Below are 13,126 nucleotides of genomic sequence, written 5' to 3' on the forward strand. Positions count from 1 at the left end.
TCGCTGCTGGCTTTGAGGGACTCGTGAAATGCTGGGACAAGTGCCTAAATGTTCACGGAGATTACATTGAAAAATAAACCACATTTCATCATGTAACTATTTCAACTTTTCTTTCTATTCCATTTTGAGACTTATATATTGACTTACCCTCGTACATTCAAATCAATATTTTATTACCTCTTTTCCATTTCTAGTGAAAAATACAGGCACCATGGTAGAATACGAGTCCTGACCTGATGGTATTTGGTCAAATTTAACTCCACAGCCTATTCTATCTCCACATTCACATCTTGGTCCAAATGGAATGACAGTGGATCTTCCTTTATACAATCTGGAAATATTAAAGACTATTTTACGAAAGTTTTTTTTTTTCAAGTATTACAGTTAATATAACAGCACAATTTAATAGTGTGGATGTGCAAATATAACATAAGAGCTACCCAACATTTGGCGTCAGTATCAGGAGTCAGTCAAAGATCCATAGTCTGGGTGTTGCATTCGAACAAGTGGAACCCCTACAAAATTCAAATGCAGCAAGATGCACTGAGTGGCCACCTAGTTCACTGAACCTTAAGTGCCCTGACTTTTACCTTTGGGGCCATCTTAAAGCCATGGTTTATCAAGAAAAAATTAATGATCTCTGACATCTTCCAGCACCGGATCCAGCCAACGTGCGACTCTGTGGACCCTGCAGTGTTATTGCGTGTCCATGAGGACTGGCGGAAACATCTTGCATTTTGTGTGGCACAGAATAGGCAACACATAGAGCACATCTTATAGCATGCCAAATGTGAACTTCAACTGTCAAAATATCCTCACCAAATAAAGTTAGGGGAAAAATAACTGCATATTCTTGTTTCTGAGAAAAGCACATCTTAAATGTTCCACATGACGCCCTCCTTATTTGAAAACCTGGAGGTAATTTAAAAATGGTGGCTTTCAAGATGGCCCCCATTATGTATACTGACCCCATTTGGTGTACCCCCACCCCCATTACCCATATCCAGTTTCATCATCCTCCGTCAAGCAGTTTTCAAATTAAAAGGGTGGTGCTGGACTTTTGCCTCACCCTATAGTATATTTATTTATGACAAAAAGTGCTGAACTGCTATCAGTTTGAACCAATTTCAATACCAGTGAATACCACTCTTACTAATTTCCACATATAATGAGACTGATGTTTAAACGTTACAGGAATTTTAAGGTGAATATGTATCTATACTATGGCAACTATAAAATGTCAGTCTAGCGGTGCTTTGATTAAAAATATTCAGGTATGAATAATCAGAATTTACTAAAATAGTGCATTATAATTCAACCTTCTTGATATGCATACAGCAAAATATAAAATATTCTGGGATGTTAGATTCTCCTGCAATTTCAGATTTTTCACCTTGGTTTCCTGAAAAATATAAAATCGAGGTTCCATTGTATATACTAGACACAAATTACTTTATCAATATTCTGTTTATTATGGTAGCCATGGCCACTATCCACTTCACTACAGTTGAAATAAGTATAAAATAGATGCAAGACTTTTGGTATGGATGTTTCACCAGTTTTTATAATCGGACACCTTAAAAAGTCACGATGATAGAAACTACAAAGCAAATTGTACTTGGTATTGTGAACCTAGGTTTGAGTCCTGGGCTTCAGTGGTTAAAGGAGTGTTGTGCCAAAGAGTTTGTTACCAACAGACATAGGCATGCACAGACCCAATTAATTGGGGGGAGGGGGGCAAAAGCCTTGATGAAAGTTCAATTGGGGAAAGAAAAACCTCATTCCATCTCACTGTTTTACATGTGTCATACATATCATATCCCCACAGAAATGGAACTCATAATTACTTGGTGAAGGAAAGCCCAAATCTATACAAAATTTATGCTCTTCTTAAACTGATACTTTCACTACATACACGATTGCAAATTATATATATTGGATAGCGTAAGCACAGCTTTCTGAGGCTTAGAATGAACTCTTGCAGCCTTACAAAAATATCCTATAATACAATGTTAGTCTTCTTTCAATTGGTACAAGATTTTACACCTCCACTATGTTACTGACACAAACCTGTCAGGCAAGGGTACCTGATGTTGTTCATCATAATTTAGTTTTCACATGCAAAATCTTAACGAACAACTTATCACAGGAAAAACAGAAAGCATCTTCAGCACTTCATAAATATATATATATATATATATGGTGCATTTCAATGTTGGGTCTTCCGTGAAGTGGCAGCTAATGCCGAGTGGTGGGAGGGCATCTGCTGGAATTTAGACCAACAGTTGTGCACTGACTTGCCACTGGATACATTAATGCTTCAGTATCCAGATAGCTGGTGCCCAGTTTGCATGTGTTTGTGAAGTGGTAAAAAGTGTTTTAGATTGTTTTGTTTTATTTTACATATTACTGGTGCCACGTACAATTTAAAACAACACATTTTTATGTATGACTCTTACATCATTACAAATCCTTGTACGGAAGTCAGAAGGCGTTTGGCACCAGAATTCCAAGGCGTTCCTCTTCCACACACAGACAACATTCGAGAACTTATGAGCAACTTTTGGGAAAGAGGGTCTGTTTTTGATAAGAAGCGAAGGGCGAAAAGGTGTGTGCTTACTGGGGAGAAACTATCATAGACGATGTTGGAGTATAATTGGTACATACTTTTCAAAAATCCCTCCAGCGCCTTGCACAAGAAACACACATTTGCATGATGTCTGCATGGTGAGCTACAAAACTTTTAAACCTGAAGCCATACATTAGAAGAATTCAAAGAAAACATCAAGAGAGAATTTGAAATAATTTCGGAAGAGGACCTGCATGTGTTACTGAATATTTCCTAAAAATATGTTGTAAATGTGTGGATGCAGGAGGACATCATTTCCAACACCTCTTGTAACAAGGTATGTACTCATTTTAATTGTAACTGTCCATGTAATCGTACGAGCTTATTTCATTGCATAGCTAGCGGTTCCATTTACGCCGATGTTGCATTCAGTTTGCCGGCTGATACACACTCACTATCCGGTGTAATAGACCGGAAGACTCAACCGTGATAGGCACTGTATATATTGCAGTTGAGGTAGTATCAGAATCATGCAACCCCTTAAGCAATTTCCAATGGAAGTAGATTTAGAACTGTTTAGAAGAAGTCAGCCTTTTGCACGTAGCTCAGTTTTGGACACAATTAACTGAGCAGAAAAAGCCTTCTTTTTCATTAGGTTAGCTTGCCCACTGCATTCACCATATTTAATTTTCTGACTGAAACATAAATTGATGCTCCTGGCGAGTGAGTCAAGGGGAAAAGTGTACTTCTTCCCCTATTGATTTGAACTGGACTTAATTTTGTTATGTATTATCTAGTCGGTGAGACACTTATTTCTTTTGACTAAACGAATTTCTATATCCAAGTCATTACATATTTCAACAAAGTTTGTGAATCTGTTTTTGTACCATGTGTCAGCTTCACGGACATTTTTTAGAGTACCTTTAAGACATTTTGCATTATTCATTGCCGAAAGCAGGTGAATCTGTGTTATGACTATAAAGGATAACTATAAAAATCAATTTGAAATCATCCAATGTCTGTTAACATAACGCAGTCCTTTGCTTTCACCTTCAGATACTTTTGTGTGTGACCAGTAGGGGGGATCGAAAAAAGCAAATTTTTTATGATGCTTTTGGGGTAGAGCGGAAAAGTTGCCTCTATACATAAGTAACTTCTGTTCAAAATTTCACCACCCTAGGATAATGTCTTCTGTTCTGGCAAGGGACGTGAAATTTCAAAAATTTAGTAAAATCGGCATTTTTTTTTTTTTTTTTGAAATTTTTTTCAAATTTCACAGCACTTTGCGGTAGTGTGCAAAAGTTGCACCTATGTATGGTTAATTACAGTGCAAAATTTGGCGCCCCACGGACAATACGTTCTGTTCTGGCAAGGAGCCTGAAATTACCCAAAAATCGACAAATACACTGTTTTTTCATTATTTAACTAACATTTATTAAACATAAACCAGAATTGTCATACACTCGCATACTATTAGATATAAGAATTAAGAAATAAGTATTCAAAATTAAAAGTACGAAAATATGTGTTTTGTAGGTAATAATAATGTAAAATATGTGTCTTTAGGTTTTGTACTGTCTCTTGCACCTAAATTCATGCATGGCCTTTCTCGATTTCAGAGTGAGAGTTCGGACATTGACAATGATCATTTAACAGGTCTTTACTTCGATGGCCGACGTGACAAAACATTGTCAACAGAAAAGGAGGATGATAAATACTACCAAAGAACAATTGTAGAGAAACACTATTCCTTGGTGAAACAACCAGGATCTAGCTACGTTGGTCATGTTACACCAGCTTCAGGATCAAGTCTGGCCATTGCTGAAAGTATTTACGACTATATCACAGCAGAAGTGCCCGGAGGTTTAAACCATATTCTTGTTCTAGGGTGTGATGGAACGGTCGTAATTACTGGAGTTCACAATGGGGTACTGCGTCGTCTTGAACTGAAGATCGGGAGAGCTGTGCAATGGGCTGTTTGTCAACTACATTTCAACGAATTGCCTCTCCGCCACTTGTTCGAGTCCCTCGATGGTCCCACCTCCGGACCCAATTCCTACACTGGTTGCATTGGAAAATCTTTGAAGGCGTGTGAGCTGTTTCCAGTGGTAACATTTGAGCCAGTTAACTGCACCTTGCCATCAGATGATATATCCACTTTGAGTAAGGACCAGAAGTATCTGAGGGATATTGCTCTCGCCGTTAGCTCAGGCATGTGTCCTCCAGGTCTTGCTAAGCGCGATCCAGGTCCCCTAAACATGTCCCGCTGGTTGACGACAGTCAACAGGATATTAAGACTGTATGTTTCCACCACGGAACCATCAGACAACTTACGTACCATAGTAGAGTTCGTTATCAGGGTGTATGTGCCATCTTGGTTCCGCATCAAAATCCATCATTCAATTAAGGATGGAGCTCGGCATCTTTACCATTTCATTCAGTCATCACGATACTTGGATCAAGTTAACCGCAACGTCATCGACCCAGCGATTTCTCGGAATGCTTACTTCGCATCTCCAGAAAACATTCTGCTCGCGATGCTGACTGATAAGAGAACACATATCAGAGCCCTTGGCATTCGAAGAGTCATAAAAGCACGAGAATCATGTGAGACGGTTGGACACGTTGGGATTAGAAAGTTCGATATTCCAAAAATAAACTTCGAAGCAAACGACTATATCGAACTAATTGACTGGTCGTCCAGTGAAGTAACTCCACCACCAATACTGAATGATGTGACTAGAGAAGATTTGAAAAGTATGCTGAAAGAACCAATACCAATTGACTGGACTTTTACAAAGTTCCCATGCCACACACAAGCTGTGGAAAGAACAGTAAAATTGGTTACGGAGGCCTCAAAGAAAGTGTGTGGTCATAAAAAACGGGATGGATTTATTCGCTGCACTCTGAAATCGAGAAAGGCCATGCCTGAATTTAGGTGCAAGAGACAGTACAAAACCTAAAGACACATATTTTACATTATTATTACCTACAAAACACACATTTTCGTACTTTTAATTTTGAATACTTACTTCTTAATTCTTATATCTAATAGTATGCGAGTGTATGACAATTCTGGTTTATGTTTAATAAATGTTAGTTAAATAATGAAAAAAACAGTGTATTTGTCGATTTTTGGGTAATTTCAGGCTCCTTGCCAGAACAGAACATATTGTCCGTGGGGCGACAAATTTTGCACTGTAATTAACCATACATAGGTGCAACTTTTGCACACTACCGCAAAGTGCTGTGAAATTTGAAAAAAATTTCAAAAAAAAAAAAAAAAAATTGCCGATTTTACTAAATTTTTGAAATTTCACGTCCCTTGCCAGAACAGAAGACATTATCCTAGGGTGGTGAAATTTTGAACAGAAGTTACTTATGTATAGAGGCAACTTTTCCGCTCTACCCCAAAAGCATCATAAAAAATTGCTTTTTTCGATACCCCCTAGTGACCAGGCTACCCAAAGGAACTTTTTCTCATTGGGGCAACAGTGCTCAAAGTGGGGGAAACGTGGAGTGATGCTTTCCTCCAGTTAAGATTTGATTTGCCTATTTTACTTTGCTTCTGTGCCATCTTTGGCTAATTGTGAAGATGGGGATGAGTGATGATATGATGAAATTGGCGAATGGACACTCACAAACATCGATGCCCAAGCCAGGATTTGAACCCAGGACCCCTGGCATCGTAGCATGATGTGCTAACCACTCCACCAAGGGGCCGGCCCCCAGTTAAGAGAATTCTCATAAAGTAAACCCAGCACTAGGATAATTTGCATAGGTGCATAATTTGCTGTCTTTCACAGCACCCCTCCCGAATGTTGTCTCGCTACAATTTCAAAATTTGAATTATGTGAAGACTTTCCAAATGTTTATTTATTTGAAAAATCCTGAATACAGAAAAAAAATTAAACAAATGAAAAGCACGCACACATAGGATGGCAAGTGCTCCACTTCCCCCCCCCCCCCCCTGCGGGCACCCTTGATGTGTGAGGCTATTACTTCTATACTTGCTATTAAATATTTACGGAATGATTTTATGATGGTCACAGCGTCAGTATGGCAAGACCATCTTCTTAATGAATGTCTGGAAGAGGAGCCACGCCTTACCTTTTGAAAATGAAAGTCAACTAAAAATTATATATTTCATTTCAGTCATAGTAAGATATTGTAATTATTGTAAGGACGTTGCAGGAACATGACAACTCAAACTAGAGCAATGTTTCTTGAGGGGACAACACTATTAAGGGAGCACAAAATGTGCCTTGTTTGCCCCCCCCTCTCGGAAAAAAATACCTTGATTGTCTCTCCCTGAAAAAAATTCCAGCTGATAGGAACTTTAAAAAAAGAAGTTTCTCTACTGTTTCTTTTAGAATTCTTTAGAATATACCATGCCTAGTTGGTAAATGAAACTAGATTGGATTATTCCGAAATACAGTGTTCTAAGTTGAAGTATTAAGGGGGGCAACTGCCCCCTGTGTGCACGCCTATGCCGACAGAGTACTGATAAATCAGTCACATTCCTCAAATATGAATACAATGGAACCTGGATTTTATATTTATCAGGGGACAAAGATGAAAAAGGTAATTTTTATAAGATTTTGCTCTCTTGGGAGCATGAAGAATGAATATATAATGCAGGAAAATGTAAAATTGGGATTCCACTGCGTAATAAGCAATATTGCATTTTGAATTTAAACAGCGATAAATCATGATTAGTATTCATCAACATGAATAATTATTGACATGTTAATCACCAAATAAAAAAAAAGATCTTACCTTCCATCCTCCACTAGGAACCCTACCGAATCAGCCATGCATCCAGGTTGCATGTCTAAAGGATATATCTTTGGACATAAACCGAGTGAAATGCTTCCATCCACTCCAGTATCAACAACTTCTATCTCATAGTAATTATTTTCTGGACTAAGAGGAGATGCTGCTATATACAAACCGACTTTTTCTTCTTCGTCTGGGGCATAGCTGCAAAGAAAACAAAATAACACTAAACAATAACACCCATAACAATTGGACAAACAAGGAAAAACCTTTCTCGGAAAATCAGAAGGTGATGCAAAGTTTCACATTTCAAATGTACCTCATGCTTTTCTTGTACAGCAGAATTCTGCAACAGTTTGCAGGGAAATAAAATAACCAAAAATAATATGTTATTCTACTAAAAGGATGAAGGTAGATGTTTATATGTCAAAACATATAAGAACACCAAGTAGAAGGTGGCACAAAAATAATACATGTTTTTGGAATAAGTGTAACGTTGTTGAGTTTCAAGATACAAACGCTTTATTAACATCAAAACCATCAGTAAGAAATGCAGGTTGGATAGGTATACAGTGATGATTTAAGTATGGAAGATGATGTCATTGCTGAACACACATCTGGAGCCTCTCCTCAAAGTTCCGCATTGCCCTTGCCAACATTTTGTCAATGTTGTTCCACTTATTCCAAAAACATGCGTTCTTTTTGTACCAACAGGTATTTATTCAAAAGTTTTTAACATTTCACAGAAACAATTAGAAAAAAATTAAGATTGCTGATAGATGCATAAAATTATAAACACACACTAAACTGATAAAAACGTTGACTGTGTAACCAAAGAAGAGGCATACATTAGCATGAACAAATAGATACCACTGTCAGTGCTCTACCCAAGGTAGGAAGTGAAGCAGGTAGGGTTACAAGGCTAGATATTCAGGAATGAGACCATGAGCTGAACACTCAATGAACTGGGCAACAGAAGATAAAATTTGCAACTACCCAACTCATCTGCCAACATTGTAAAGTCATCATACAACACTGTATTCACAAATAAATTTTCAAATGCAAGATGGTCCTGCCTGTAAGCCTTATAAGCTGGCTTGATCACCTCAGTGATCAAGTTGAGATTTCTCTGGAACAACTATTGATAGTTTATTTATGTTTTCTTATATCATTTATATACAAATGGAAGTATGACATACATGCAGTACAGCAGGCCTTGTTGATTATCCCAACAAGCACTTTACACTGATGGCAGTTCCAAAGCTACAGTTTCTCTCTTCCTGAGTTTTGATTGATTGATTTGTTGTTTTAAGTCCACTTTATGCACAGAAAGGCTAATCAGGACTGGACCTACAGTTTAAAGTGGGATCCAAACCACTATGCCATGGGCCTCCACTGGGTATCAAACCCAGGACCCCTTGATTACAAGGTGATGACATTACCACTACGTCATCAGGGAGACCTCTCTTCCCGAGTTTCTCCTACCTTGGAGTATGTTAGTTTACATATCTTAGACACCATGGTTGCATCATTGGAAGTAACACAAGAGGTAGAAAAGTGACATAAAACAAGCAAAGTGGAAATCCAGAGCATTCCCTGACATTCGCTACGAGACTCGGCAGCAAGCGGTCCGGCATCAGCGCTTGTCTTTCCCGGTGACAGTCGCTAGAGTCGGCTATTAAAATTACAGTTTTCATATTGTGGACTACAGAAGGTGTTGAAAATGATGTCCCTCTGCAGCAACACATTATTGGCATCTCCGAAGGAAATTGGCATTTACACATGAAAGTTCATCTACTGTATTTCTCCCGATACAATACTCTCTTTTAACTCACGGATGGTGTGCAGATTGTCTTTGTATACTTTATTTTTTAGATTTCCCCATTTTTCTTTCCACTTTTATTCAGAACTGTTAAAATGTTTTGTTTCCAAAGAATGTCATACTCAAATATGTATGTTCACGTTAATTTTTCATACTGTGAGATAGTCTGTGAAGAGACTTAATTTTTTTTGTTCAATCTGTCTGTGTGGCTTCTAAGAAGAGAAATAAAACTTCTTATGTTCAGTTCGGCATATTAATCATTATGCATATGCAGTATCAGGTTTGATTAATGGCTTCACATTTTTAACAAGAACTGACCCTGTTACTCTAAACATTTTACGAGGTTTAATATAGTGGTCCTATGTGGAACGGGAACACCAGGAAATTTTGTTGCAAAACGTCGTCACACTTCTCCACAATTCCTCTTTCTGAAGTAACACTCAACAAGATAAATCCTTTGTTGTAATGCAAACTTTTGTGGTGCCATATTAAGCCACAATCTTCAACACACGGACACGACACAACACAACTTCTGAGGGAGGATTATACTGGCGTCAGTCTGCAACATCAACAGAAAGGGAAAGAGAGCGAAGGCAGGGAGAGCAAAAAAACGACTGTGGCGTTTCCCCCGTTCACCAGGAAAGAGAAGCACTGAAGCCAGGCTGCTTGCCACCGAGTCTCATAGCGAATGTCAGGGAATGCTCTGTAGTATGGTTGAAGTCACACATGTCACATAAATCAAGAAAGTCATTATCCCCAAGGTATTGAACAGCAGCGTATGTAATGCAATTTTGTTATTTAGCATTGCTTTTCTGTCAATTTTGGCTAATTGCAATGATGAGGATGAGTGATGATTAGTTGAAATTGGAACATTGACACAAAGAACATGCATGCCTAGCCTGGGAAGTTTAGTGGTGAGATAAAACTCCTACACTTAATGCACTTGGCAGCAAATTGCAGTGTAATATGGCTGCAATTTCACATGAGACATTTGGCCATCATAATAATCAGGGGTAGACAAAACTAAAAATAATTCAGGCATCAGCATTCCTGAATATCTGGCCTTGTAACCCCTCCCTCCTTCAGTGGCTATCTTGGGTAGAGCACTGACAGTAGGAAAGCATGAATCCAACTAAGATCAAGCTATACACTTTGAAATGTGACCTTAAAACATTTAAATTAAATTAATACAAGATTGGATTAATAATAAAAGGAGCATGGTTCTACAGACTGTCAGGACCTTGGTCTATGTCCCAACTGCCAGTCTCCCTCCCACAATCCTACCTAGAGATGTGGAGATCTTCAACCGGTAATGGGGTAACGTGTGTTCAGCACGTCGAACCCCCAGCCATTATGGATTTCTGTGACAGGGTTACGCTACTCACTCATAGCTCCCCAATTTCCTCATAATGGTGGCTTGCCACCGGTTCTATACACAGGCCGAAAACCCAGAGACTGAACTCAGGCAGACTCGAACCCATGCCATCCCACAGTCGGAGCCCAAAGCACAGCACCTTAGACCACACGGCCACGGAGGAGGACAATACAAGATTAGATTAAAATAAATTAATTCTTGAGGTAGAGTGCCATTCCTAAAGAAAGCTAAACCCTTAACAGCATGAATAACTGTGCAATACATTTTAATATATAGCTGACTACCATTTCATCCCAGATTATAAAATTCAGCTAGTAACAGTGAAAAATTTTTTAATGGCATGTTTATTATTCTGATTTAATGATACACGTGATACAGAAACAGGGTGGCTACTCTAGGACCATGATAAAATTCAAGTATAATTCCCGGTTTTCAAGGCGAACTTTCTAAAAATTCAAGGCCACAAGCAGATGTTTTCTCTATTTCAACCTTGCGTATTACTGCCTCTCAACACCCACACACATGCACCAGAGGCAAACTTTTGTCTGAGGAGGGGGGGGGGGAGTACCAGGACAAACATACCAATAATAAAAATAATGACATTATTATGACTATTATTATTATTATTAGTAGTAGTAGTAGTGGTAGTGTCAAAGAATTACACAAAAAGGGGGTAGAACTCATGTTAAAGCATTTGTGTTGGAACAAACAATTTTAAACAGTTTTTTTTTTTAAAATGTTCAATTTCACATTAATTAATAATGGAAAACAAGTACACAAACTGTATTTTTGAATGGCAGAAAATGCATGATAAATGCATTCCGAATATTATTATTTTTGTACATATAACATGTATAACTTTTATGTACACTTCTCCAAATGTTACTTGACCACCCTGAAAGTTTTCTAAGTCCAGAAATCGTTAATTTGGCAACATAGCTCTTGAGAAAGAGCAGGGAGTGGCCAACTTTACTGCAGGTCCCTCTACTTGGCGAGAAACCCTGTGGTGCAAGATTTACATTATTGTTTATAACATGAAGTCAGAAACTATATTCGCCCAACATATTAATAGAGAACAATACGGAAAACTCAAGTATGAGGAATAATTTAAGAGAATACTTGTCATTTGGCATGTTAAAATTGGAATCAGAGAAACACTCAGTCACTCGTCAGAGAAACTGTTGTGAGGTTGGAAACACTGCACTCACTCGTGGTACACCTGGAGGAAATAGCTGTCAAATTTGAACACAAAAGGACATAATTAGGAATAGGCTATGCAAATAAAATATAACAACACCTTGCAAAGTACTGTGCAATGAGCGAAATTTAAAGAATCTCGCAATTTGCAGAGGAAATGTGTTCGTCGCATGGAAAAGTGGCAACTTGAGCAATCATCAACACGTTTCAAAGCATTTGCTATAAGCGATGTTGTAGAGTATTGGCAAATATCTTTTTCTTAAGAACTAAAGGTCGAGGGTTCAAATCCAAACCTCTCCAATTTTTGTTAATGTGTATCAGATACATTGAGCATGGAGTTTAGTAATTAAGTTTCAGAATGGTCGCAACGATGTTGAATTCCACGAATGTTTCCAGCAGCTCAATGTATTTGATTCTTTTTTCTGGCACTAACATTCATGAATCTGGATCAAAAAATACCTAAAATGTTGTCGTATTCCAAGAGATAGTAATTTGTCAAACATGGGATGGCTCGGAAGGTGATGAAAAATCATCATCTTTTTGAGCCTAAACAACAATGCTAAACCTGTCGGTCTTCTTTTGGTTTTTAGGTCATTTTCAGTAGTTCTTGTTTTGTTTTGTTTTTTTGTTATATTTTCCTTAATTTTAAGACTCCTTCCTTCTTGTTTTGTGACATTCAAGTGCATTTGCTAGCATAACTTGTAGATTTAAATTGCCTGACATAGTCCTTCAGCAAGTTCATCATTAAACGAATATATGGTCAATGGAAAAGCACAACTTTCATTTTCAAGTTTGGCAATGTATTAAATATAAATAATTAATTGTGATAAATATATTTTTCCTACTCCAAACTTAAGATATGTTATGTGAACCCTACTAAAATTAGTCACAATATTAAAGAAGATATAATCTTATGTACACCAAACATAAATGTATTTCAGTTGCTGGCTGTCTACTGTATCGTGGAAGATCCATTCTCAAATGAGGTGAATGATTTATACATTTCGCCATTTGAAATAGTTTCTGTTGAGGTTGGGAATCAATCTTACAACCCTTGTCATACACGATACCACTACACCACAGAAACCACTTGTACTTAACATGTAGTTTAAAATATGAAAGTCAACTCTTTAGATCTTCTGGCTTAACAAAATCTCATATTCGTAAACACTATTAGTTATGCGAAACCTGCGGGGAATTACTAATGGATGTGCAAGTAGTGCGTTCGCGCGTTCACAAGTTCTAAGTCCTGAGAAACGTTGGAGAATGAAGAGAGGACAAGACAAGGTTTTTCGATCTCACGAGTGGGAGAGTGAAAGAAACCTCACAAATAATTCTGGGTATTTAAAATTTATTTTTGCGTGATTTGAGAAATACGAATACA

General features: G+C 37.8%; 1 protein-coding gene across 2 annotated transcripts in view; it reads right to left on the minus strand.

The window, feature by feature from the left end:
• The window catches only part of LOC145984048 (SPRY domain-containing protein 3-like), a 76,542-nt gene that overhangs the window by 47,281 nt on the left and 16,135 nt on the right, over window positions 1-13,126 (minus strand). For both annotated transcript variants that reach the window (XM_083117386.1, XM_083117387.1), the window contains 2 exons: window positions 7,349-7,552; window positions 178-331 (listed from right to left, as the gene is read on the minus strand). In XM_083117386.1, the coding sequence (XP_082973512.1) occupies window positions 178-331; window positions 7,349-7,552 (358 nt within the window). The remainder of the gene's footprint in view (window positions 1-177; window positions 332-7,348; window positions 7,553-13,126) is intronic.

The sequence above is a fragment of the Lepisma saccharinum genome, chromosome 2, assembly GCF_977018435.1.
Source record: "Lepisma saccharinum chromosome 2, izLepSacc3.1, whole genome shotgun sequence".
Classification (NCBI taxonomy): Eukaryota; Metazoa; Arthropoda; class Insecta; order Zygentoma; family Lepismatidae; genus Lepisma; species Lepisma saccharinum.